This window comes from Mizuhopecten yessoensis, unplaced genomic scaffold (genome assembly GCF_002113885.1).
Source record: "Mizuhopecten yessoensis strain PY_sf001 unplaced genomic scaffold, ASM211388v2 scaffold4483, whole genome shotgun sequence".
In the NCBI taxonomy this organism is placed as follows: domain Eukaryota; kingdom Metazoa; phylum Mollusca; class Bivalvia; order Pectinida; family Pectinidae; genus Mizuhopecten; species Mizuhopecten yessoensis.
In genome coordinates this window covers 175,822-203,475 of record NW_018405569.1, presented here as the reverse complement: position 1 = coordinate 203,475, position 27,654 = coordinate 175,822, and the positions used below count along the sequence as shown (strand labels likewise).

At 35.7% G+C, this 27,654-nt stretch overlaps 1 protein-coding gene across 1 annotated transcript; it reads left to right on the top strand.

Moving 5' to 3' along the window:
• The first annotated feature begins 3 nt into the window (after positions 1-3).
• Positions 4-25,681, top strand: LOC110449096. Its single transcript, XM_021495718.1, has 16 exons — positions 4-114; positions 2,877-5,259; positions 5,909-6,116; positions 7,329-9,005; positions 10,084-10,622; positions 11,201-11,244; positions 11,516-11,669; positions 12,947-13,110; positions 13,677-13,831; positions 14,458-14,538; positions 15,346-15,457; positions 15,971-16,048; positions 16,803-16,930; positions 17,577-17,693; positions 18,847-18,957; positions 19,450-25,681. Exons 2-16 carry the CDS (start codon positions 2,892-2,894, stop codon positions 19,538-19,540), a joined length of 6,027 nt encoding a protein of 2,008 aa, XP_021351393.1. The 5' UTR covers positions 4-114; positions 2,877-2,891; the 3' UTR covers positions 19,541-25,681.
• Positions 25,682-27,654: the final 1,973 nt, after the last annotated feature.

Below are 27,654 nucleotides of genomic sequence, written 5' to 3'. Positions count from 1 at the left end.
AAACAAGATGGCGGTCACCGATACAAACAAGCACCTGCAACACTGAATAATTTCGATAGATATAACAAATGCAGCTTATTGTGAATATATCCATACAAGACACCTGCATAAACCGTAAGTGATGTGATGTCCCAGATGACATATATATACGGTGCCGTACTGTTTTATGCAATATATGCTCAGTGCCTCACATTCCAGACTGTTAATTGGATGACAACATTAATCTGTTAATATTGATGTCACTATGGTTGAAGTGCTTCAGCAACACTGCATGTTTTCAAAGCTAAAAATGATGCTACGTTTAACAGACTGTTGGATGTAAAACATGCCAAGTGCAAAATGAAAGTAAATTGAGTCTGATTTCTATATAATAACTGATAAATTACTGAACACTTCACTATAAATGAACAGATTACAAGACATTACGTCGCGACATCTTCAGAGAAATCATCCTACTAACCATTCTTGTTACTGTTAAATTTCCTTCTTCATATTCTGAAGTATACAGTTTTAATTATTGTAACAACAAAGTATTTTCTAGTTAATAAATATTTAGAACGACCCATCAGATTTCAATCACTCCCTAACTTCTCACTCTCTAGAGACAGTCAGGTGAGCCTCATTTGATTGGGTTGCCAAACCACATGCTTGCCTGGCAGGTGTTTTTCTGCCAGTAAATTACAAATTCCTCATTCTCTTTATCCCCAACTCCTAACCGCCTTTGAGAAATTGAGACATATATTAAACTGCTAACGCTGTGCATTCATTTGGATTACTTTACATGTATTGTTACCAGTATTCATCTATATTCTAAACCAATTAGTTATTTTGTCATGTTTATCACCAACAATATCATGCCAACTCTTAGGACATGTATGTTGTGATATTTGGACTGGTTCCTATGAGTTCTGACATTGCAAGATGCTGAATATTTACATGAACTTTATTTATTTTACAACAATTATGAAGTTTTTACAACATATACTACTGGGAAAAACCCGACATGGTGGCCCCATATACTAGGGAATACATTTGGAGAAATTTACTCGCAAATTGGGTATTAATAACCTTATTTCTGAGGGAAAGTCCCCATATATTTATGCTGCTTGTTGGGCTTGGGTGATCACCAGTCCCCCCCCCCCCCTTGATATATACCTTTTACCGCATTGTAATTGGTGAAAGGCAAGTGCACCACCCGACCACCCAAAGAAATTAAATAAAGGACATAAACTTGTCCGATACAAACATACAGGTATATTTCAAATTTAGCAAATGCCAGCCATTAGTGAAATAATGGTGTATTATTCTCAACATAGGTATAGAGATAATTTAATTATATTTTGTATTTTTTTTTTTATTAAATTAGAAAATTAGTGAAGTATTTAGATTTTTTAAGATAGAGTAATACAACACAGAGTCATAAACACTTATGTATTTAGAGTAATACAACACAGAGTAATAAACACTTATGATGTACATACTAAAACTGTCACACTAAATAAGGGTGGTCTCTAGTAACTGACACCAGTAATGAACAAACCTTCCCAGATTATGTGTGAATATTAAACTCCAAGAATTGTGTAACATGCTAGATGGCCTAGATATGTGACTATCATTCTCTCTCAAAATATCATGTATTTGTACCTGTTCATACTTGCCAACTCGACCCTATTTTGGAAGGAGACCCCTAATTTTTTACCCTATTACTGAGCAATTGCAACCAGTGAATTTGCTAAATTATTTTAACCTTCTCAGATCTCTTGATTTCATCTGAAAGAACAGCTCTAAAGATGCCATTTGAAAGTGTTATTTTTCCCTAGGGTGTAAATACACACGTTTTATTTATGCTTTTTATTCTGAGCTCATGTAATCTCACCCATGGAAATTGCAAAAATGTTGGCAAGTATGCCTGTTGTGCATGATTGAGTATTTTAGGAGTTTGTAGATTGTATATGAAGTTACATGGATCTCAAATCTTGAAATGTGTATATTCTCTTGATACTGCATTGTATCATTTGATATTTTGTTTACACAATAAAAATTGACACATATGAAAAAGCAATTATTTCGGCAAGTACTCTTAGACAAAAATATATATATAATACAAGTAACTGTTTTAAGGTAGATAGAAGTTGCCTGATCTTTGCCTACAAACACAAGACCTCAGGGTTCAAATATTGACAATTGTTAATTCTCTAGAAATCACAGCCAGCTGGAACTAATAATGATAACATTTATTGATAACAAGCAAATTGATAGTTCAATGTGCATTATATGTTCATTGTGGTTTTGAATGAAAAAAATCTGATGATACATATTGTATAATACATCTGTTATGTTCATTCTTATTCAAAAATAAATTGTAACTTTAATTGACCTTTCTGCAAAATGGTGATCAAAGTACATGTACGACACACATGCAATTTGAGAAAATGGTAGATTTATATAATATAAGTGAATTATCAGTAATTAAGTTGTCACTGTGGATATGAAGATTGTACTTACATTATCTCAGTACAAATATATGTTATCCATTATACTGCACAGACAAACTTTATGGTATAATGGATAAAAACATACTGTTATGTGTGTGTTTTCAGTACTGACTACAGGAATAGTAGATTATAACATATGTATAATTATGTAGAAAATATTTCCATCTCATATAGCCTAAGCCCTATTAACATAAATTATGAATTGGAAGAGATACATGTAAATTGTGATACATTGTAATTGTTTGAAAAATGGCATTTAAACTTTCGAGTTATGCATTGAAATCTAAGGTACATTATGTAGATTACCAGAATCACATACTTTTTAGGTGTTTAAGTATTTATTTCATAATAATTACATCAAAGAACTTTGATATTTTACAGATCCTTAAGAAGAACATGGATGGTGATGAAGATTCCAAAACTGATTCACCCACAAAGGAAGAACTCAGGCAACGCAGATTGGCCTACTTCAGAACGAAGTCTATCTCCAAAGAGGAATCATCAGTGAAAAGTACAGAACAGGGCATTCCACCTCCAACAGTCAACAAAACCAATGGGATTTCAAGCCTCTATGATAGAAATACAGAAACTAATGAGAAAAAAAAGGGCATCCCAGAAAAAAACAGATTACACGACATCGAAGTAAATGAAGGAACTAAGGAGAATCTGAGATCACATGACAGAAATACAACAAATTGGTCACATGATCAACTAGAAACTAGTGAAGGGTTTGTTACACCATCAGAGGATAAAGATTCAAAATCAACTGAACTGTCCTTATCATTGGGACTTGACAGAGACGCTGGAGGCTGGGACGTGAACAATTTTTCAGAAAGAGAGTTTCCTAATGATGATTTTGATGACCTAAAGGAACAACTGAAAAATCAGACAATAAATTCAGGTAATGATGGTTACAATGAGCTAGTTGAGCGTCTCATACAATGTGCCAAACGAGATATAATTAACCGTGAGGAGAGTCAAAGGAGTGATAGACCTGAGAGTTCTCTGGGTTCAGGACGAGTAAACAATGAGAGCAGACAGAGGGATTCAGGACTGCCTGTAGACACAGAAAATATCACCAGGAATGACGGGTATACACGTCTAAAGCAACGCAATGTGACGAGGAAGACTGATGATGATGTACATGGAGAGAGTCCTAATGAAGGTAGAGAAAGAGGTAGCTCCACCAATAATAGAAAGATACTTGCTGGTCATAATCCTCATTCCATGAGAAATTCACAAGATCTTGATGAGATTAACGTGTTCCAAAAATCACTAGACTTGGACCATTTAGAAAGTATAGGCCTTCATACTCATAGAGCAGACTCAGAACTCGATGGTAATACTGAAACACAGCATCAAGAAACCGACCCCCTAGAAGAAAAGATAAGAAAGAAATCTCCTAGAGTTTTAGATGAGATTGCCTCCAATGAGTTGAAAGGAGTGCTTGGCGAAATGAAATATAAGGCATTCCTTGAGAAGTCAATTAAAGAAATAGATGAACTTCACCAAGGACAAAACTCAGATCAATCTATAGACAAACAACAACGAAAAACAACACTAAAGAAACAAAACAACACAGCGAAACAAACTCAAAAGTATAGGAAACCATCATCTGGTGAAAACGTTCATGTTTCCCAAAAATCTGATCAGACTGCTGATTGGAGACAGCAAACGGTCACTGAAAAGGACACAACTGATCAAGACAGTTCAACACTAGTTAATGGTAGTTTAACAGAAATTACACAGACTGACCATGATGGTGGTCAGGAGTCAGCGCGCCCCTTGCTCAATCGACCTAAATATGATCCAATTAGAAATGTATTTCAACAAAACGAGGAAGAAAAAGACAACAATAGCACAACATCTGGACCAAGAAATTATGAACAAGTCAATGTACCACGCAATGTAGTGTTTTCTGCTTCTCAGATTTATCAGCAAGCCTACAAGGGCGGGCATATACCAGGGTATGAAGGAATGCCTCCCTCCATGTATCCATACCATCCTGAAATGGCAATGAACCCTGCAGTGATGCACATGACAGGACATCCATATGGAAATATGTATGATTCAATGCAACACAACCCGTATTACAACCATATGCCTTTCCAGGGTCCGCCAGCATCTCCTGTTCATGGGTCATTCATGTACCCATACTATCCTATGCAGGGTCCCATCCCAAGTTTACCTGGGGGACCACCAGGAATGCCCCATCCATCAGAACAGGGAGGACCAGCTGTTGATGCTTATCTGCAACAACTATCTGCTAGGAGTTACCAGTCATACAATGGATCAGATGCTCATATGTACAATCAGTATCCTACAAGTTATACCCCTTTGTCAAAGGTTCCTCACCCTCCTGATTCAAAAATGTCCTCCAGTAAGAAACCCCCTCTGCCTAACAGTACAGGTCTGAAATCTCCTTCAGTTCAGGGTATGAAAATGGGTCAGCTACCTACACAAATGTTTTATCCCCAAGAGCAGTATCCTCCTACTTCCCAAGCCCTTCATCCTCACCCCTTTTCCCAACCCCAACCAACCTCTGCTCCAGGATCTCAGTCGACGAATATACCAGAACTACATCCAAACTACATACAGCAGCCGCCCAAGGGAATACCGTACCCCCCGCCTCCAGAGAACGTGGATCTCCAGGCATACTTCCAGTTCCTTGAATCACAGGGATATCCTGTGCCCTACCAGGTGGTCACTGCCAGCCAGAAACATCCTGATGTGGAGCAAGTCAATGAAGGAGGTACTCCACAAGGTATTGGTATACAATGTGACACATTCTATCGTTAAAACAATTACCATCATATGTTTTTGGTAGAAATGGTTGTTATTTCTTTGGTAAGTTAATGACCAGATGATGCTATAGTTATGTATTAAGTACTTTGACACTTAGATCATAGGAGGTAAAGTGTAAGATTTCATAAACAAAAATAAAAATAAATACATAAAAACGATGTAAGTTTGATAGACTTACCATTTTATTCAATTACAGTCGCAAAGTTCGAGATTTCATCAAACTTGAAACTTAAACTAGTAACATGTAGGTAAATAAAATGATAAAATTAATCCAGGTTTCTATATGTATATACTGTACTGGTGCTGAAATATCAGCACCAATACAGTTATGGAAACTAGGATTTAGAAGTTGCTTCTCCTCTTTATTTCTTTGCCTTATATTAATAGGGATTCTGCATGTATACCACAAGGTGTACTCCTGAACCCTAGACAAATGTGAACAGACCTCGACACTCATTGGACACTGGTTCTTTAGTGACATATACATGTACATCTTAATTCTTGTTTCGGTCACCTTACAGTAACAAAATTAAGTACATGCTATTATTATAATGATAAACATGTGTAACAGATTTTTGTACTAATGTATTAATGTTCCTGATCTCCAGGTCCATATGAGATGATGGTTCCACGGCCTCCCTCCCAGAGTAAGAAATCCACTGCCTCACCCCGCCTCAGCAGTCGCCAGGAGAAATTACTTGATAGAAAAAAACCTGACAGTGGATGCCAGACACCACTTCGAGATAGCATGGATGACAGGGCCTCCCAGTCATCTCAGAGGCATGTGGACGGCATCAGACAGTACCATGAGCAAAAGTAAGCAGCTATTTGTTAGTGTGAGGCTTAGGTTATTTGTACATGCGTAGGTAAGCAGCTATTTGTTAGTGTGAGGCTTAGGTTATTTGTACATGTGTAGGTAAGCAGCTATTTGTTAGTGTGATGCTTAGGTTATTTGTACATGTGTAGGTAGGGTAGGTAGGGTAGGTAGGGTAGGTAGGGTAGGTTTACAGCTCAAGTTTCATTAAATGTACCTAGGTTTTTTGTGTTTTTTTCTAAATTAAAATAAAGGTTCAAAGGTAAGAATTCAATTTATCACACCGATAAGGAATGTGTGTTGGTTTTTTATTTTTGTGTTAATTCTCACTAATCTGTTTAATACTGAGTTAGACCCTAGATTACAGAGATCGGCATATCATATGTTGAAATGTTTTTTCATCGTTATATTTCTAAAGATTGTTAATCTGCAAAATCTTGCTATCCGATACATTTTTAGGAAACGTTAATGTAATCAAACTGCCATAATATTGTAGATATTTTCTGATGAACTGATGTGCCAACAAACCAAGAAACTTTTATTGTTGTAAAATCAAACATTATTCAGGTTTTTTACAGCAAACTATTTCTGATGGTAAAGTGATATCTAATTATGGATGTAGCTTTTACATCATGAAACTCTTAATTAATATTACATATCAACTGGTGGAAGTGTTTTTTAAAGGACAGTTGATTGTTGATGTGGTTCATCAGTGTGTTACTGCATGGTGCTCCAAATAAATTATTATCACAAATTATTATCCATGGTTATAGGGCCTTTGCAACCAGCCAATATCTTTCTCAACTCACTGGGGAGCATACAGCTGGTGCTGCCATTTCGGCACTCGCAGCTAGTATTCAACAATTTGAGCACTGCCCAACCAGGTACTCATTTACAGCAGAGTAGACTGGAACAAGTGGAGTAAAGAATCTTTTTCAAAGACGCAACACAGTGCCTTGACTCGAACCCACAACCCTTTGATCACGAGCCCGAAATCTTACCACTAGACTACCGCCTCCTCCATGTCATCACAGAGCATAGCTACATGACTATGTTGTTGACTGAGAAATTAATAAATAATAACTAATTAAACATTTGTGCCGTTCTAGTTCTGTCACTAGAACAAGGACTTACGATGAATTAATAAATTACAATGACAATAAACAAATGAAGCTTAATAATCAGAATTTATCTTATATTTTGTCTATTTACAGAAGACAACAAAACGAAGATGAAGAAGTGTTAGAACGACAGAGAACATTCGCAAAGGCATCTATTGATAGGTATTTCAACTCACTTGAGAGTCTGTACCGGCGAGAAAAGGCCAGCAATGAGGACAGAGAGGAAGAGACAGAGGAAGGGAATGATGAAAGGGAGGCAATCTATGATGACAGGGAAACTATGGTGAATACAGAGGTAACTGTGGCAACAGTGAAGGCAGGGGGTATCACTGACAGAATGGAACGGCTTGGGTTAGACCTCTCCTTCCTTAGGGATGGTAAAGAACATGACGGTCAGAGAGAGGCAACAGTTAATGAGGAAAACAAGGAAAACAAGGGAGACAACCCAAAGGACAAACGAGTGATTGTGTGTCCAGAGTGTGGTGAGATCAACAAACCTTACATGACCTGGTGTGGAGACTGTGGAGACATTCTGATTGGTGTAGAACCTTTACTTCCAATGAAGAAAAAGTTCTGTGAGAAAAATCAAGCGAACAAAATAGAAAAAATAGGGGAAACTAAAACAGACAAAAATGTTACATTTAACGAGACAACAGACTGTCACCATGGTGAAATTATAGATACTAATCATGAGTCACCTGTTTATGGAGGCTCCCCTAAGGGTAAGATTTCACCTAACAAATCGGAAAGTAGGGACAGTGGTCGGCCGTCCAGTGAAGACTTGGACTGTTGCCGGACCGAGAAAGAGGTTATTGATATCTGTGAGTCTATAGATGATCCAGTGGTTAAGGGTTTCATTAAGTCCTACTTTAACAGGAAGAGACAGGCACTTGAGGAAACAAGAAAAAGTCTCGAAGGAGAGTTCCAGGAAGTTTTGGAAACTCCAATGGTTGAAGAGGAATGGAAGAACAATCATTCTCCATCAGGAAACACTGAGAATCTCGACGATATCTTTGATGACCAGGATTTTTTGAGGAAGGAGGAGATTTGGCTCCATGAACAGGTATCAGTACAAGTGGAGGATAAACCATTGAGGGGCAAGAAGAGTGGACCACTAGATATTGAGGTGTTTAGTGTGACCGAATCAAAGGAAAGCAGGAACTCCAGCCGTGTAGAAAGTGTGGTCCCCATGCTGAACCTTGTCAACAGTAGTGATGAAGAGGATGAGGTAAGGGCAAATAACTCCAATCAAGAACCTATGCGACCATCAGTTGGCATGTCTACTGAGAGCGATGATTGGCACCAGATATTTGAACAGCAAGTTAGGCCCACACCCAGCTTACCCCTTGTTCCTCTGCTGTTAGATCTTTCTGAGACGGAGAACCATGAGAAAGGTTTATTGGAACAGATAGTTGAACTAGACATATCTAGGAAACCTCCAGTAAGTGGTGAACCAAGTACAAGAAAAGGCTCTAAAAATAGCAAAAAATCTAAAGTCAGGAGCTCCATTGAAGCACCTGGTTACCACAGACACTGGGAGAGGTCTAGCATAGCGTGGGGGTCATACAACCCTCGAGAACTGTCCACCAATTCCAGTGTGAAAGGCCCACAGAACATCAAGGCTCGGCCATCCAGTGCCAGCCGGCGACTAGTCAGTAAATCGGTCAGTGTTGACAGCATGTCTCAGCCATTTGATGAAACACCTACCAATAGTGAGGTGGCAAAACAGAGCAAGAAACCACGACCTTCAAGTGCTGATCTGTCAAAAAGGTAAATGTTGTATAGTATAACCATGTAAATTCTATAAATCCATAATTAGGACTTATTATAAGTGATAAATTTGTTGTCAGCAAGGTATATTTGATGTTTATGAGACAAGCTATTTGCAAGAGACACAAATGCCTTGTTATGTATCTGTATATGTGATAAGTATGTGTAGTAAATAAAGGATCCTTCATGGTTTCCTATTGCATTCTATACTATTACTCAAGTTTGGGAAGTTTGACAGAATACCAATATTTTTCATGAATGTGAAGTGTGAGTGGAAAATATCAGTATATACAGGCATATGAGTGAAATGTATATGGTATTTAACGATAAAACTACATGTATTCACTTTTCTATCCAGTTCATATTTAGCTCACCTTACCCGGCGTCCTTCAACTTTTTCCTTTAAAGCGCTACTAGTCCTGAACGGCTCAGAGTATTTTGACCAAATTTGGTCTGGAGCATCATTGGCCAAAGGGTTCTCAGTTTTGTATAAAGGAGGGTATGGTCCTCCTTGGGGCAGAGGGGTGGGGCCAAATAAGGGGAAAATAGGTAAATCTTTAAAAATCTTCTTCTTCTCAACCAATAGCAGGATTTTGACCAAATTTGTCCTAGAGCATCTTTGGACAAAGGTGTCTCACGTTTGTATAAATATAGGGTATGGCCCCTCTGGGGGCATAGGGGCAGGGCCCAATAGGGGAAATAGAGGATTTTTTCTCCTACTATACAAAGTGAAGGGATTTAAACCAAATGCAGTCTGAAGCATGCTTAGGGACAAAAGAATCAATTTTGTATAAACTGTGTGGACCCACTTCTATGGGGCAGATGAGTGGGGTCCATTAGGGGAAATAGAGGAAAACATTAAAGATCCTTCTCCTTCTGTACCGTTGAAGGGATTTTAACCAAACTTGTTCTAGAGAATCTTTGGGCAAAGGGAATTGAATATTTATAAATGGAAGATGTGCTGTTTACATGTCCATGTACATGTATGTAACAAAGGTATTAGTTGGCCCCTATCTTTGAAATATTTCTCTTTACCCACAAAATAAGAGATTTAATGATATAAAATATATTTATTCAGGAAACAGAGACCAAGTAGTGCTCAGAACCCAAACAGGAAGACAACTGATTTCAGCAGAAATTCTCACGATCGACCTAATTCCTCGGACAACCGACGTGGCCGTCTCCATCACCGAAGTACCTCAGAGAATTCCTTAACTCCAAATGAACAGGACCAGCCATTGTCTTCAGAGAGAAGAACCAGTCCTGCTCGAAGAATTCGTCCCAAATCAAAGGAGCGAAATCTTTCACACAGTCGATCTCCCGACATAGTAGAGAATAGTCTGTTTGTACCGAGGCCCCCTAGTGCCTCTGATACTGGTGGTAGGGCCGAGCAAACTCAGCAAGCCCAACTATCTCCACTCCAACATCCCTCAGCCCATTTTCCACCACCACAACCTCTGCGGCCTGAACTACCACCATCACAGATTCAGCCGTCTGGCAGCATGAACAGTGTACCGCCTACCCCTATCCCAGATAGTCCCTCCAGTCTTCCATACGTCGTAGATCACCGACTTCCGGCTGAGGTGGTGATGGACCCCCCACTGACCTCACATACAAGTATGTATTATATATATGTATATGTATTTAACTTAAAATACATTAAAATGTGTTAATGGTGAATCCCAACAGGTCCCAATAATGGTATATTATGCTCATTACTTCTATAATTATTGATATGGACTGTGTTGTCAGGAGGATGGGCAAGTTTGTAAAACAGAAAAATTAGTTCTGTGTTCAATGTCAATTACCATAGTAAAAATCACGCTTTGTTTTGTCATTTCCGAACCACAATAACATATTTTTCACGTTGAATAAAATATTCCTAGAAGTTTTATTATTCTACATCATTGCGACTGTACATCAGGAAACTTTCACCTGTCAAACATTTTCCCGGTGTTTATTTTGCCCTTCACATTTATTATGCTACTTATATCCATCATAACTGGGGGGGAAATTTCCAAGTTTACTATTAATATTACACCAGTAAGATGGAAAAAAAATTGCAAGATAATTATTCAAAGGTAATTTTAAAGTTGATAACGTTATATTTATAATATTATGCTGTATTTTATTGTTAATTTTGTCAAAAACCCTGCATTGTTAAATGACACTGTTTTCCTCTTCTTTGTTTACAGATGCAGAATCTGTTTTGAATGCTTATTCAAAATATCATGAAATGGTAAGATTGAGTGAAATCTGTGATAAATATGGGGAATAACACAGATGGCTTAATGATAAAAATATCGAGATCTCATGTCTGTGTTATTATTTTAACAGCAAGGTCATTGAATATCCACAAAATAAATATTGTCGTAAACTTTACACCTTTATGCAGAGATATTAGCTAAAATAGTGAAGCTACTAAACAACAGTGTAGTATTGTACAAGAGGGCTACAAATTAAAGATTATGGACATTTCGAAACGTGATCTGTTTAATTTGTCATGACAGACTCCTCGGATACAGAAGGGTAAATTCTCGGCGTGGTTGTGCCTGCCAGACGAGATCTTACTACACATCCTCTCCTACCTGACAATGGAAGACTTGGCGCGGTGTGCACGTACCTGTACGGACTATCACCGCGTAGCCATGGACGATTCGCTCTGTAAGTATGGCTTACTTATATGGAATGTAGTTATGAAGCTCCTCAACAGATAACATGAGCATCCTTAAAGTGTTCTAGAGTTATGTACTTTATCCCATGTACAGATTTTAAATTGTTAAGCTGGCTTTGAGAAATTCATCAATACACTTATATTTATACAGTTGATATTTACATGTCCTGTTACTATATATATGGAGGCTTTGTGAAAGGTTATCAACACTGTGAATATTTACTTGTCCTGTTACTATATGTATGGAGGCTTTGTGAAAGGTTATCAACACTGTGAATGTTTACATGTCCTGTTACTATATGTATGGAGGCTTTGTGAAAGGTTATCAACACTGTGAATGTTTACATGTCCTGTTACTATATGTATGGAGGCTTTGTGAAAGGTTATCAACACTGTGAATGTTTACATGTCCTGTTACTATATGTATGGAGGCTTTGTGAAAGGTTATCAACACTGTGAATGTTTACATGTCCTGTTACTATATGTATGGAGGCTTTGTGAAAGGTTATCAACACTGTGAATGTTTACATGTCCTGTTACTATATGTATGGAGGCTTTGTGAAAGGTTATCAACACTGTGAATGTTTACATGTCCTGTTACTATATGTATGGAGGCTTTGTGAAAGGTTATCAACACTGTGAATGTTTACATGTCCTGTTACTATATGTATGGAGGCTTTGTGAAAGGTTATCAACACTGTGAATGTTTACATGTCCTGTTACTATATGTATGGAGGCTTTGTGAAAGGTTATCAACACTGTGAATGTTTACATGTCCTGTTACTATATGTATGGAGGCTTTGTGAAAGGTTATCAACACTGTGAATGTTTACATGTCCTGTTACTATATGTATGGAGGCTTTGTGAAAGGTTATCAACACTGTGAATGTTTACATGTCCTGTTACTATATGTATGGAGGCTTTGTGAAAGGTTATCAACACTGTGAATGTTTACATGTCCTGTTACTATATGTATGGAGGCTTTGTGAAAGGTTATCAACACTGTGAATGTTTACATGTCCTGTTACTATATGTATGGAGGCTTTGTGAAAGGTTATCAACACTGTGAATGTTTACATGTCCTGTTACTATATGTATGGAGGCTTTGTGAAAGGTTATCAACACTGTGAATGTTTACATGTCCTGTTACTATATGTATGGAGGCTTTGTGAAAGGTTATCAACACTGTGAATGTTTACATGTCCTGTTACTATATATATGGAGGCTTTGTGAAAGGTTATCAACACTGTTGATATTAACATGTCAGGGAAATACATCACGGTAAAGAAGAAGCACCACCTCACGGACGATTCTCTGGGCCAGATTGGTAAGAGACATCCTGTTAGTCTGGCCTTCATCCAGTGCCATGGTGACAGCATCACTACCCGAGGCCTCAGGGACCTGTTCAGGGAATGTGGGGATAGTCTCAAGGTGGGTATTTAATTATGCTTTTGCTTGTTCACATATTCCTGACAGAATTAGTTTTCAACCAAATTTCATACTCAATTATTCCTGACATTAATCATGCTTTCAATACAAGTTAAAGGTCCAAGTAATACACTTTTTCAATCATCCATTTCCCAACATTTGATTTATAACCAAAATTCTAACAAAATGTTTCCGCCAAACATAAATACACTAAAGCTAATTGGTCGTACATTTAAGGTCAAGGTCACAGAAATGGAAGCTTTGACTGATGACTGGAAAAAATTGCATAAACATCAATACATACTTCTAAACAGCATACTAGCCTGCACTGCTTGTTTGCACATACACAAGCATGTACATATCTATAATACCAAATGCTATGGTATAAGATACATTATACATCATACTATCAATCTGACTACCTCAATGATGTCATTGGACATATTATGTGCTGTTTACAGTTTCTTTTATTACCTTTACAAACAATAAAAAAAGCCCACAACCAAGTGATCAAATATATAAATGCATCTTAGACATGATGTTTATAGCTGTGTATTTCTGTTCCACAGGAGCTAAACCTATGTGGGTGTAGTCGGGGAGCTCTGACAGGAGACTGTATCCTCCTCCATGCTTCGGCACGCTGTCGTGGTCTCACACATATAGATGCCAGCTGGTGCAATGTAACAGACAGTGGAATTGGTGCTATATCCGGGACATGTGACAGGTAGGGTTGTTTCTTTTTTTGAGAAATATGTTACATTTATTAGCGTTTCAGGATAATTTCAGATCCTCTGCACTGGCCACAAGTATACAATAGCTTCACATGTGTATATATATTTCAAAAGTGACAGCACTTCCAATTTTCAGATAATGTCTGAATCATAGTTGTGTGAAAGTTCAATATAAGTCATTGTGCATCTCTGCATTTAGTCACATGGAGTAATGATGCTTAAAGCTTCACTTCTATAATTATCTTCAAATTTCATGGAGATTTTAATATGTTCCTTATGTATTGAGAATAAATACAATGTAGATGAATATCTGTAAATTCCAAATGCCATGGATAGTTAGGATTATTGAAGAAAGTCTGTCACTGAAATGTATAGACTCTTAAAATAGAAATGTACTCAGTAAGACCATTTGTGTTTTTGTTTGCATTTTACTGGATTAGAATTGTTAGTACACAAAACACTAATTTTTTTTAAACAATTTTACAAATTTTATCAGCTTGAAGTGGAAACCTTTGTTGATTAATTCAATTCAGTGAATTTTCATAAATGAAATCAAATCTAAATGATAATTCAGAAAATTGATTGTGTGTTTTTAATATTTGAGGTTGTTTGATTTCAGACTTGAAAGTTTGTGTATAAATGGGTGCCAAAATGTCAAAGACGAGGGATTGGAAACAGTCTTAAAAAAACATGGAAAGAGGTGAGACAATTTCATAGACAAAGCAATTCCTGCTCTAAAATGTTTGGTTTTATAGAGCTAAAACTTAAAGTAAAGCTAATTCTGCAGCTGGAAAATTGCTTAATATTAAATATATTATTACAGAGAAATCTATTGGGTGGTTGACGAACTGTCTCTTTATTTGAGTTTTAGATTAATTTGAGAATTTGAGAATTTCTTGCCTTCATTTGTGTATATCTGACAAAGTAATTTGTGTATATCTGACAAATTAAAGTAATTTGTGTATACATATCTGACAAATTAAAGTAATTTGTGTATATCTGACAAATTAGTAATTTGTGTATCTGACAAAGTAATTTGTGTATATCTGACAAATTAAAGTAATTTGTGTATACATATCTGACAAATTAAAGTAATTTGTGTATATCTGACAAAGTAATTTGTGTATATCTGACAAAACAATTTGTGTATATCTGACAAAGGACAAAGTAATTTGTGTATATCTGACAAAGTAATTTGTGTATATCTGACAAAGTAATTTGTGTATCTGACAAAGTAAACAGTAACAACATGTCATAGCAATTTGACATACTGTAACATGTACATTTGTTTTTACATCTTCAAGGAGTCTGTCTACTTGCGCTTGGTAGTGAAAAGACGATTTCTATGATACTGCTTAATCAAGGTTAATTTGTAAATTTCTTTCTTGTGGAACAGAATTAGAAGTTCTTATCTGCTTTGAAAGGTTGAAAAACGATTTAACTATCACACTCGAAGCTCCTTTCTGGATTGTTTCAGTGAATTAAAGCATAGTTTCTTACTTTGCAGTTTACGACATTTGGAGATGTTCGGATGTTTTAACGTCACACCGAAGAGTATTCGATATATGGCAAACCACTGTCTGAACTTGATGACCTTAAACTTAGGACAATGTTATAAGGTGAGATGGAGTTAACCTGGTGGACCTAAACATCTACAGACTGGTAGTACTAACCTGGTGGACCTAAACATCTACAGACTGGTAGTACTGGTATCAGTCTGGACGTTAGGCTGATACCAGTACTACCACCTAAACCTGGGGGACCTAAACATCAACAGACTGGTAGTACTAACCTGGTGGACCTAAACATATACATACTGGTAGTACTGGTGTCAGTCTGGACGTTAGGCTGATACCAGTACTACCACCTAAACCTGGTGGACCTAAACATCTACAGACTGTGGTAGTACTGGTATCAGTCTGGACGTTAGGCAATGATTTGACTACTGGCTTTAGAGGCGATTTTGAGTTTATGTGAGGTCAATCACTACTGTTCTTTGAAAATGTTTAGGACAAGTGATTGCTATTTTAATATTTATAAATAAGTCTGAATTCAAATGGTTCCGTAATATTTATAATTGATAATTACATGTACTTAAGTAGAATCCCCATGACCTTGTCTGTGTGTTTCAGTTAACCGACTCCTGTATTTCCCAGCTGTCTTCTAGTCTAAGTAGAGTGGAAAACCTTGACCTACGTGGATGCAAACAGGTACAGTTATAGCAAGTTTGACCTGTTTTGTTATAAAGTTGGTTTTGAAGCTCTGACTAGTGCATCATTGATTTTGGTACCGTGCAGTGATTTGGGTTTAGTGTTTCTCCTACCCTGGACAGGTGTATCCACACTTTTACCGGTGTGAAGTATTCTTGTCTTACTCTAGGGTTGTGACAGGGCGGATGCCCCTATTCATAACAATGGTATGACGTCACGTCAACAATTCTATCAACGTCACGTCACGTCAACAATCCATCAACGTCCCGTCACGTCAACAATCCATCAACGTCACGTCACGTCAATCCTGAATTTATCCTGTATTTAACATTACATTTATATTATATTATAGACAATGGGAGACAAGGGTAAGAGAAAAAGTATCATGCACTCCCTTGAGGGTGAGATAGGGGCAAAGCCTCGTGTTTGGCAACTTAAGAATCTCCCCTCGGGTTGAGATTCCCCCTATCTCACCCCCAAGGGGGTGAGAGATTCTATTAATTCTATTAATTTTTACCTGAACTGATATTTGCTTTGAAAACATGTACAGAATGTGTATATTTTGATTGACTTAAATATTCTTTTGCCTATTTTGCAAATATTTTTACATCGGAAGAGGATATAGGACTCTTTTTCTATACAATATAGAAAGCCCTATAGATGAGTTTACTATAAAAAAAACATATCTTACTTTAAAAATAGGAAAGAATAGAAACAAATTTTTTGGCCTGAAGTATGTTGTGTTTTTGTTTAGATCAAAGACAACTGCATAAGGTATGTGGTGAAGAACTGTCCCCGATTACAGACCATCTCCCTCGCCAACTGTCCCAATATCACAGACGTCTCCATGTTGGAAGTGTCCACTTACCTCACAGATATCAGGTATGATGCGGCTGAAAGATTATCTCCCCTTGTCAAAATTATGCAATTTTGATTTTATTTTAAGTTTACAACTTGTTGCACTAATTCTGACAGTTCTCAGTGGGTGTGTTGTGAACCAGTTTCAGTTCCATATACTTAAGTTCTGTTGAAATTTTCCTGTGTAATGTAAGCATTCAGACACAAGTGGATCATGATAGACTGCACCCCACTAAAACAGGAAATAAGTATCCAGTTAACTTGTGTTTATTATTTGGGTGCTATAAAGTTATTTCATAGCTCATTTAAAAAGAACAGCCATTAATATTGTCACTCTGTGCTGTTGAAAATAAACATGAACTGTTTCTCAAAACTATATGGTCTTCCACAGCACTACAAAAGTTTCGCTACAGTTTAAAAACAGCCATGCAATAAACTATCAGTTTGTTCTAGACACTCTGGACAACGGATTTTGACAGACAATTCTGATATACAAAATATAGGCGTAAAACCTCTTTTTTCAGCACCAATATAATATTATGCAGTGTCTTGTAGTTTAACCTTATTTAACTTATACTTTATGGTAAAATGTAGTGTATTATTATTCCACCTACATACCGCATTGCTGCATACCAGTTACTTGACATATGTACTTTGGTGTATGTTGCAGAAATATAGATGTGTGTGGGTGTAGAAATATCACCGACAACAGTATCCGAGCTCTGGCCAACAACTGTCAAAATCTCCGCAATATAGACATCAGTTCCACAGGCTGTTCACAGCGCAGGTAAAACATGGAGAAACTGTGATATACACAACCTAGAAAACGTTATACCTGTCTTCATACAAATTTCAAGGACAGTGGGGCTGCTGAAATTCCAAATTTCATTGTTTTTTGCTCTGACTCTTTAGTAGATGAATTTATTACTGTATGGTTCTGCACAGTTTTTTGTGCTAAATTTTGCGTTTATGTACCATGAATACATTTACATTGTATAAGATTTGGGTAGTTCAGATTATTAACAGTAAATTACTTCTTACTTAAAAAACTAAGTAAATCAGTGTATCATTATCCCTTGCAACAAAAGTTGGAGGAGATATAGGATTCCGCCCGTATGTACGTATGTTACACTCTTTGTCATCGCTTTAGCGACTTCATTCCTCAATGGAATTTCATCAAACTTCATACAAGAGTTAATTATGACAATACCTTGAACAAGTCTGCGTTTTGTGTTTCTACGTTGAAGGTCAAGGTCACTGTTACTATTTTTAGAAAAAACTTTGTCATCGCTCTACCAACTTCATTCCTCAGCAGAATTTCATGAAACTTGAAACAAGTGTTTGGTATGATGATATCATGAACAAGTTTGCATTTCGGATTACTGCGTTCAAGGTCACTTTAGAAAAACTTTGTCATTGCTCTACCGACTTCATTCCTCAGCAGAATTTCATGAAACTTCATACCAGGGTTGAGTATGACAATACTTTGAACAAGTTCGCATTTAAGGGTACTGCGTCAAAGGTCAAGGTCACTTCAACTATTTTTAGAAAAAAAATGTCATCGCTCTATCGACTTCATTCCTCAATGGAATTTCATGGAACTTCATACAAGTGTTTGGCATGGCAATGCCTTCAACAAGTTCTCGTTTCGGGTTTCTACGTTTAAGGTGAAGGTCACTTACTATTTTCAGGAAATATTATGTCATCGCTCAAACCACTTCATTTCCTCTTCCATGTGTCTGTCACAATGTGTGAATGCGAGGGGATTTGTATTACTTGTGATGCCTTGTTTGTTTTAAATTAAAAAGATTTTTTTTTAATTATGTACTGTCTGGTAGAATATGACAATCTTCACAACAAAATTAATGTGCATATGACTAAACCTTTGATACACTATGTATGTTTTAAATATGTTATAAATATCCATTGCTCTTTAACAGTGTATCCATGTTGGCTAACTTCTGTAACCAACGCCTCGAAACTGTCAAGTTAAACTTCCTGTCTGATATAACGGACTCTGTGATCATCAAACTGGCCAAACACTGTCGCAGGTAAGTCATAATGGCAAATTATAATAATTATTATCAGAGTGAATACTACTGAAAACTATTCATATGATGTTTTCACCTAAAGTTACAAGCTTATTTTCACAAGTGATGCTCAGCTTCAAGTAGTTTAACTGTCTGAAGAAGTTGATTGTCTTCCAAGAACTAGACCTGAATTATCAGTGGCAGATTTCAATGAGTTTGTGATGGTATTCATTGAATAACTATTTCTGAAACAAGTTCTGAAGGCATTGATGTAGTAAAATTGATTTGTGACAAATAGTGTTTTATTGAAATAATAGCAAAAGATATTTCTTGGTCACTGATGTTGAAGAGAATATTCCATTATTGAATGGATGTGTCGAGATTTGTTTTTGTAATGTAAGAAAACTTTCTATTTTTCAGAAAGATTTAAAAAATGAATGAGTAATGATCTATGAAGTTGCCTTCTTCTACCAACTCAATATTTTTCATTTCTTTTCTTTTCATTAATTTCAGATTGAAGTTGTTACATTTATATGGCTGCACCAGTGTCAGGAACAGTGACAAAATCAGGGAAGTCAACCACGGTGTCAAGGTGGAAATGTGATATGTCTGTAATATCAGTACCTGTTCTTACTACCTTAAGTTTAGTATCAGGTGGAAATAAAGGTGTTTTTAACATTTATAGGCCTAGATATCAGAAAATCAAGGTGTATATGATTGGAAGGTGTAATGCAAACTAGCCCTTTCACCACTGTAGACCCTAATTGACTCATCAATATCAATGCTGGGTAGAGTCTACTAAAGTTACGTAGGGGTGAAAAGGCTAAACAATATACACCTGTAAATATTATACCTGGTACGTGTTTATGTACCTGAAAACAAAACCTTGGTAAACTCCAGATGTATAGATGTTCTTGAAATAGGTAATACACCCCAAATACACATAGAAGTATGTAGCTGGTAACTCTATAATATAAAATCATGTATAATATTTAATGGATAGAAAGATTTGTGATATGTCCTTGATCTCAATCTGAAGTTGTGTCATATGATTACTGAGTGGAGGTCGTGTGTGAAGGTTGTGTGTGAAGGTCGTGTGTGAAGGTCATGTGTGATAGATGTGTGTAAATGTTGTGTGTAAAGGTTGTGTGTGATAGTTGTGTATGAAGGTTATGTGTGATCAGAGTCGTGTGAGAGGTTGTGTGCAGAGGTCATGTAATATGTATCTGGAAAACAGGGTCAATAGCTGATATAGGTTTTTATAGATATCAGGATGTTTTTAAAGGAAGCTGTTATTGTATACAGAATATTTAGTGATGTTATCTAAGTTTAATGGAAGTGTAGTAATCTTTGGTATAGGAAGCAGCTTGATATTGCTTCATGGTATTATGTATTAATTCTGCTGAGACAAGGCTTGGTAGAAATATTTGTGATAAAGCTTCCTCCAATTCTCAGTAATATTGTTGATGTAAGTGCTGTTTTCTGTATATCTATGTGTTATACAGGTCGTTTCAACATGTTTTTGCAAGGATTTTCCCTTGGGGCTAATCCAAAGTTAATAAAGAAGGAACGAGAGACAAACTTATAAGAAATTCCTAGGTGGTAGGGTGACTCATATCCTACCAACTGTTGTGTATATACATTTTTGTATCTCTCAGTTTTGTTTATTTAGTCAGTGATTGAATCTATAAAACATTACCTCCGACTCGACCCATTATAGGATTAATTTTGGAATAGCCCTTAGAATTTTCTGTGGAGAATTTAGATTTGAAGCAATTGTTTATCATGAATAGTTCAATATGTGATATATATATAAGAAGGACTTTTTCTGTATTTTGACTTGAATTTAAACATGCTTATTTCATATACAGCTGGAGGTGCGATAATTACACACGTTTTGACAATATGGGAATGTTGTGTTGATTCAATTTGTCATTGTCGGGCCAAGTAGGAAATATATCTCTAGTTCTGTTACTATGAATATTGAACAGTTTCCTGTAAACATTAAATAAATAAGAGGTTTTTGGCTGTGAATTTATACATATTGTGTCAAAATTGTATTGATAGTATTCAACACACCATAGAAGGGTAAGAAAAATGCATCATATGTTTCAAAAACATATTTCAATACCTTTGATTAGGAACAGATTTGGAACAAGTTTTACACCTTATAATACCTTTTTGTACCTTTATTTATTTATCAATTTGCAAAACAATCGTGTTATTAAGCTGTAACCTCTTAGCTAGCAATCATGCTCAAGTTCTAGTCATTAGCTATTAGTTATGATTCCCAAGTCTCATCACTTTATAACATTTGATAGCGGAAAGAGATTTTGTATTTTTATGCAATAGACCTATCTTATTTCATAGTTAACATAGCATATGTTAAACCTATCCTGTTAGGCTTATGTTATGATGTAAGTCTCTCTTTTTTTAAGACTAAATGAGATATGATAATATCTAATGCTTATGACATTGAGAAATATTGGTTTGTTATCAAAGTTTAGGATTTATCAATAGTTTGTAAGATGTATGTTATACAATTTATATACAACTTATGTATTTTTAATTTATCTCAATAATTTCCCTTTGAAATTGTTTTGAAATTGTGTCCTTCCTTTGAGATACCTTGTACTAGACTTTTCTATTCATTTTAACTATCCCGAACATTAGCACCATATTTGATTTACATATAATACAGGAAACATCTACAAAACCAAGTTTGTCTTAAATATGAATTCCATATATAACATGAAAATACGAATAAAATAAGTTTGTGGACTGCCGTCATGTCACGGAAGCACTGCATACAAGTTAATTAGGACTATGTTCTGTGAGCTCAGCACTTTTTCTGACATCAAATCACACCTCTATCGTAACATTTTTTTTAAATATTGTCACATCACAAAAGGATGACACTGATTATCGAAAATAAGCCTGAGAAAAATAGATTGTTTTAATCTAAAGAAATGTTTGATCTTTAGGCAAGAACGTCTCTACTGTTGTGAAAGGTTTGGAATGGTTATTTTCGGTGATGGTGTTGTTCAAATACCACTGCAGTGAATATGCTGGATCAAACTCATTCATGTCCTCCTCATTTGATATACCTTTGTATATCACAAAGTTTATACATTTTTGTTAATCCTGAATGAAAAGTTTATTTTGCAAATTCAAACTATTGCATATTTTTTAAGATTTATGGATCTTTATAACGGCAAAATTATGTCATCAAGAATCTGAAATTATTTATTTTAAGTGTAATTATTTGTATTGACAAGATGCATATAGAATATGATGATACAGTTTATAAGTTTTATTCTCTGATACAATATGTAAATTAACATGTCCTTTCCTTGAAATAATACTGTTCAAAAAGTTCATAATAAAAACAAATAAAGATAACTGATGAAGGTTTTGCTCAATTTGTATAAATAGGTGTTCAATGGCCATTTGTAGTGTTCTAGATGTTTTGTATAATCAGAATTTCCTTTTGTTTACATTTTTTTCTTTTGTACGAGTGCTTAGAGTAGAAAATTTATAATACAGAAACATTGTGTTACTAGCTAGGTGTTTTATTAAATCACTTTTGATCTTTTATAAACAGAGAGATTATTGCTGAATATCTTTGTACCTATTCATTTTCAGCCTGAATTAAGCTTCCCTTGTTGATGGCATTTATAGTTTATGGAACTTGTTTATTGTTTGTTACCCCAAACATTTAAATTTTTATTGGTGGGTAACTACATAACACATTTCATACTTAGTTCTGTCAGTACTGCTGCCACATTGTATCTAGTGTTGATGGATCTGAAAGTTAACACTGTTAAATAACCCTTCTGTGATGGTCCGTGCTCAAAGCTATAATCCTTTGTAAAATTGTGTATGTGATAGAATTGCAAGTCATCGAATGCAAAGTTGGTCTATCAGTATTATTGTGAATTGTTATGTTTTGATAACTATAGAGTTTATTTATGATGAGTGTTATGTGATATAAATAGAAATATTAGACTAGATCCAAATTTCATTTGTAATTTAGTAATTTATATTCATGTTTGTCTCTGTCTACTGTGGTACACCTTATCTGTTTAAGTGTACATTTATACACCTAATTAAGATGGGAGTATTCTGATTTACCTCCCCTTATTAAAATACTGCCCACAGGGGTAAACTTAAGTACAATTTTAAAATTGGAGTAAAAGTATCACAATGTGCTATATATAATTATCTCACTATTTTGATTTTAATTCAATTACCTTATCTTACATTATTTTCAGAGTTATATTAAGAAAATCACTGATAAAGGCATATTCAGAATGTTTGGCAAGGCAGAAAATCAAAAAAAAAACAATATCATTACAGGTACTTTCAGAATGTTTGGCAAGGCAGAAAATTAAAAAAAAACATTATCATTACTGGTACTTTCAGAATGTTTGGCAAGGCAGAAAATTAAAAAAAAAACCAATAGCATTACTGGTACTTTTGGAATGTTTGGAGCGGTGTACAATTCAAAATCATAAAAATGCCTATATTTTGTAAGTAGTCTGAAATAATGGACTATCTCAAAAAATTATAAAAGGATATAGTCAGTTATTTTGGTCTACCAGTATATGTTGCTAGATAGATAAAGCCGCTTTTTAATCGAGTGGTGCTCCATCCAAACCTAGGATAGCAGGAGGTGACGGAGTTATGCAAAAAAACATACATTGATGTATGTGTCATCAATACATAAAATGTTTTGTAGACAAGATAAGTAAAACTAGGTTTATGTTATAGATCTTATATTATTCCTAGAACTTGTTGTCAAGATTCAAATTTTAAACACTAGATGAGAAACAGTCTGTATGTATGCATGAGTGTTAAATGTAAGTTGATTATTTTAGAAAGGTTATACTGTACCATAAGTTGTATTTATCACTTCAAAACGTTCACATATATGGAAAATATGAATCCTGGAATTTGAGTCAGAAATTGTAAATCCTGCTTCTCATATATTAAAATATAAATCTTAGAACAGGTGTCAGAAAATATCAATCCTGGTGTACATGTTGGAAATTTTAAATCCTGTTATCTGGATCAAAATTACAAATATGAAATAACAGTATCAGGTTTTTTAAATCCATGTTTGTGCCTCACAAAGTATAAATCCTGGTATAGGGGTCAGAAATTTTAAATACGAAATTATAAATCATATCTGTCAAAATTTACAAACCTGGCATACATGTCAGAAATTTGTCCCCGGACAGAATTTTCAAAGAGGGATTCAATAATTAAATAAATTTAAAATTAAAAAAATATATATACAAATGTTATTATATAAAAATAACCTGCACATGCATGTTTAGGGAATGTGTAAGATGAAATTATGTGGTTTTTGTCTGTGATTTTTAGGGTGATGAATTATGTGATATTTTTCTGCGACTTTCAGTAAGATAAGACTACCGTAAAAACCTGTTTAATTTCTGCACCTATGTAATTTGCGTAGGGCTGAAAATACTGAAAAAAGCTTCTACTCATATATTTTGCGCATCAATTTTTTCCCTCAAATACGATGTCCTACTTGATTAGTATTAAAAAGGTGTTTTTTAAGAAATCAGTTCAGTTTTGATATGAGCCGTATTAAAGATTTAAAATATTTCAAATAAAAAAGTATCCAGTTGTCCTTTTTTTCACTACAGTGATTTTATACCTCATCTATAGTACTCCCTTTTGTATATTATTTTGTTATAATGAAATTTGAATGCTGTTAATTGGTGATAGAATCTAGTGGTGATATTTTGTAGACGGCTGTGTTGGTGTACACTGATCATGTTTGTTATCTGTTGTATTTGTAAACCTTGACCTTTCACTGTGTAGTCGGTACTGACAGTGTGTTACTAAAATTACAAACATGCAATGATGTATTAAGGAGAGTATTATTTTTACTGAACCATTGAAGCAATTGTTTATTTTGTGATTTTTTTTCGAGCCACTATCCATTTCTGTATTACACAATGAAATGTCATTTGTCAATGTGGTTTTTAGTGGGTGTGACCGCTGAATGTACAATGCAAGTAACATAACCCATGACATGTGAGAATTCTGAGGCAACTTCTATGTCAGTGACCAGTGGTCAGATTCAACGTTTGTATCAGTGACTAGTGGTCAGATTTAACATTTGTGTCCGTGACCTGTGCCAGTGGTCTAATTCAACATTTGTTTTAGTAACCAGTGGCCATGGTCTTATTTAACAACTGTGTCAGTGGCCAGTGGTTTTATGACAACATATGTGTCTAAGCAAAATCTATCCACTTGACCAGTGGTTTTAGACAGCGTTTGTGTCACTGACCACTGGCCTGAGGTGAGATGTGTGAGAGGCTAGTGATTGAAGCCATATCAGCATCAATATACACTGGTCTACGACAACTAATTAAGTTGTGTCACTAACCACTGGCCTGAGGTGATAGGTGTCCGAGACCAGTGTACTGAAGCCATATCAGTATCAATATACATGAGCACTGGTCAATAACATGTAAACCTGACCAATGGCTCGATTCAATTTGGTTTTGTCAGTACCAACTGGTCTAAAATTGTATTCACACTGGTCAGAGACAACATCTTTGTCATTGACCAGAAGTCTGATCCAACATTTGTGCCAATGGCCACTCTGTTTGAGGGCTGGACCCATGATTATTGCTTGTATTATTTCATGTGTAGATCTATTACATCATACTTCTCTTCCAACTTGGTTTCTACAATACAGAATTTTCCCCATTTAACCTGTCTTGCTGTTGTTTTTTATTACCTTTTAAAGGTTATAAGTTTACGTTAAAGTAAATCATTATGTATTGATTAGTTAATGGTAGTCACAAGTACAAGAGTTCAGCTATTCTAAAATGTATGTATCCCTTGGGTACTTTGCGAGTCAAAGGGGTATGGTTTTATATAAACTTTATCTATTTTACAACAATTATGAAACAATAAATAAAATGGATATGTTCACAACATACTCAAGCGTCACCAATAAGTGGGTTTTGAAGTTTATTGGGCCAACTAGATTCGCCTCCAAAGTTGAGGCTTCATCAGGACAATTTTACAATGTTTTAGACACCTACTTATTCAAGTACTTTTTTGGGGGTTCCCCGAAATCTTTACCTGTCCTTGGCTCCATCACCTTATTTAGATTATGAAACAAGTTATTTCAACTTATATTAATTACTGTTGTTGGACCCAGTGAGGAAACCAGGGAAACCCACGTGGACAGGCAGGTGACCCATATCTTTTCAAGAATGATTGGGGAATGGAATCCTGGCAGCCTTGGTGAAAGGCAAGTATGTTATATGCACTGCGCCACCTGATCACCCTGGTATGATTTTGCAGTAACTAAGCATTTCTCTCTAAATCTGATGGTACAGTGTACTGCTACTGTTTGTATATACATCTTTGATTGGAAAAAGACATAGAAAGTGGCAGCTGTAATACAAGTTCCATATTTGAAATTTTAATGAAGGAAATGACAGTTGGGAAATAAACAAGAGAAACCATAGACACACAACTGAAGGAAATAAACAAGAGAAACCATAGACACACAACTGAAGGAATGAACAAGAGAAATTATAGACACACAACTGAAGGAAATGACAGTTGGGAAATAAACAAGAGAAACCATAGACACACAACTGAAGGAAATGCTACTTCAGAGAGAAAGAGTTTTCTTTCAATTTTCCCCAGATAGGTGTCTTTGCCTTGATACGAAGTCAACCTTAAAAATGGTGAAAGGTGTTTAGATTTTAAATGAATTCTTCTTCTAGTGAATCATGTGACCTAGAGTACTGACATTTGGTCTGTAGCTTCTTGAGGATGTTAGTGATAAAGTATGTTAAAACAGAAAACCCTGACTCACATTCAAGATCACGAATCATTTATGTCAAAAGCAAGAACTACTAGGCATGGAGTTATTAGCTTGCTGGATTTGAATAGCCATTAAAAAAAATCAATAATTTATCTCCTCCAATATACAAGGCAACAGGTCAATTGTGTTGAAAACTTAAACCTCTTCTCAAGCATTTCAGCATTAGCACATTTTTGTGAATTTGTTATCTGAACCTCAGCATCCAAGGGGCTAAATTCTATCAAATAATTATTGAATCCCATCCCAAGTCCTAAAGACCAAAGATGCTTTGTAGCAAATTTATTTTAGATCCCTATACACATATGTATAGGTTGAAATAACAATAATCTCCAAGTCTCCAGGGATTGGACCAGACCTCTGGGCTAATTTGCAAGCATCACTATCCTAATGTCATAATGCCCAGCAAGAAGTTATAGGGCTAAAAGGTGGGAATCCCAACCATTTTGAAGCCATGATTCAAGGACTTAATTTCACAGGAGCTGGAAGGACACTTTGGGCAATTATGACAGCAGAAGTATTGTCCAAGTATATATGATCATGGGGTGGGAATCTTAATTGTTTCTATGTTATGACCCATTGACTAAGTCACCAAAGGCAGGGTTACATTCTTGGGCCAAACCTAGTAGTATTAGTGTGTTTGTACATCCTTAGAAGTCAGTTCTGGAAGCATTATTATGTTGCACCCTTCTTATCAAGCAATTTCGTATAAGGTTTGGATCAAAACCAGTTCCATGCTATGATCCAAAGACTAAGTCCCTAGAGGCAGAATTAGAGGTCAATCCTGGAAGAATGATGTATGTACTCCCCATGCTTAACAATTAGTACGTGGT

What these genes read in the sequence shown, in the direction of transcription:
- LOC110449096 (XM_021495718.1), top strand. Translation starts at nt 2,892, where the DNA reads ATGGATGGTGATGAAGATTCCAAAACTGATTCACCCACAAAGGAAGAA. An exon ending in ACTTAGGACAATGTTATAAG is followed by an intron (nt 15,458 to 15,970) that starts GTGAGATGGAGT and finishes TGTGTGTTTCAG; the next exon opens with TTAACCGACTCCTGTATTTC. An exon ending in ACAGGCTGTTCACAGCGCAG is followed by an intron (nt 17,694 to 18,846) that starts GTAAAACATGGA and finishes GCTCTTTAACAG; the next exon opens with TGTATCCATGTTGGCTAACT.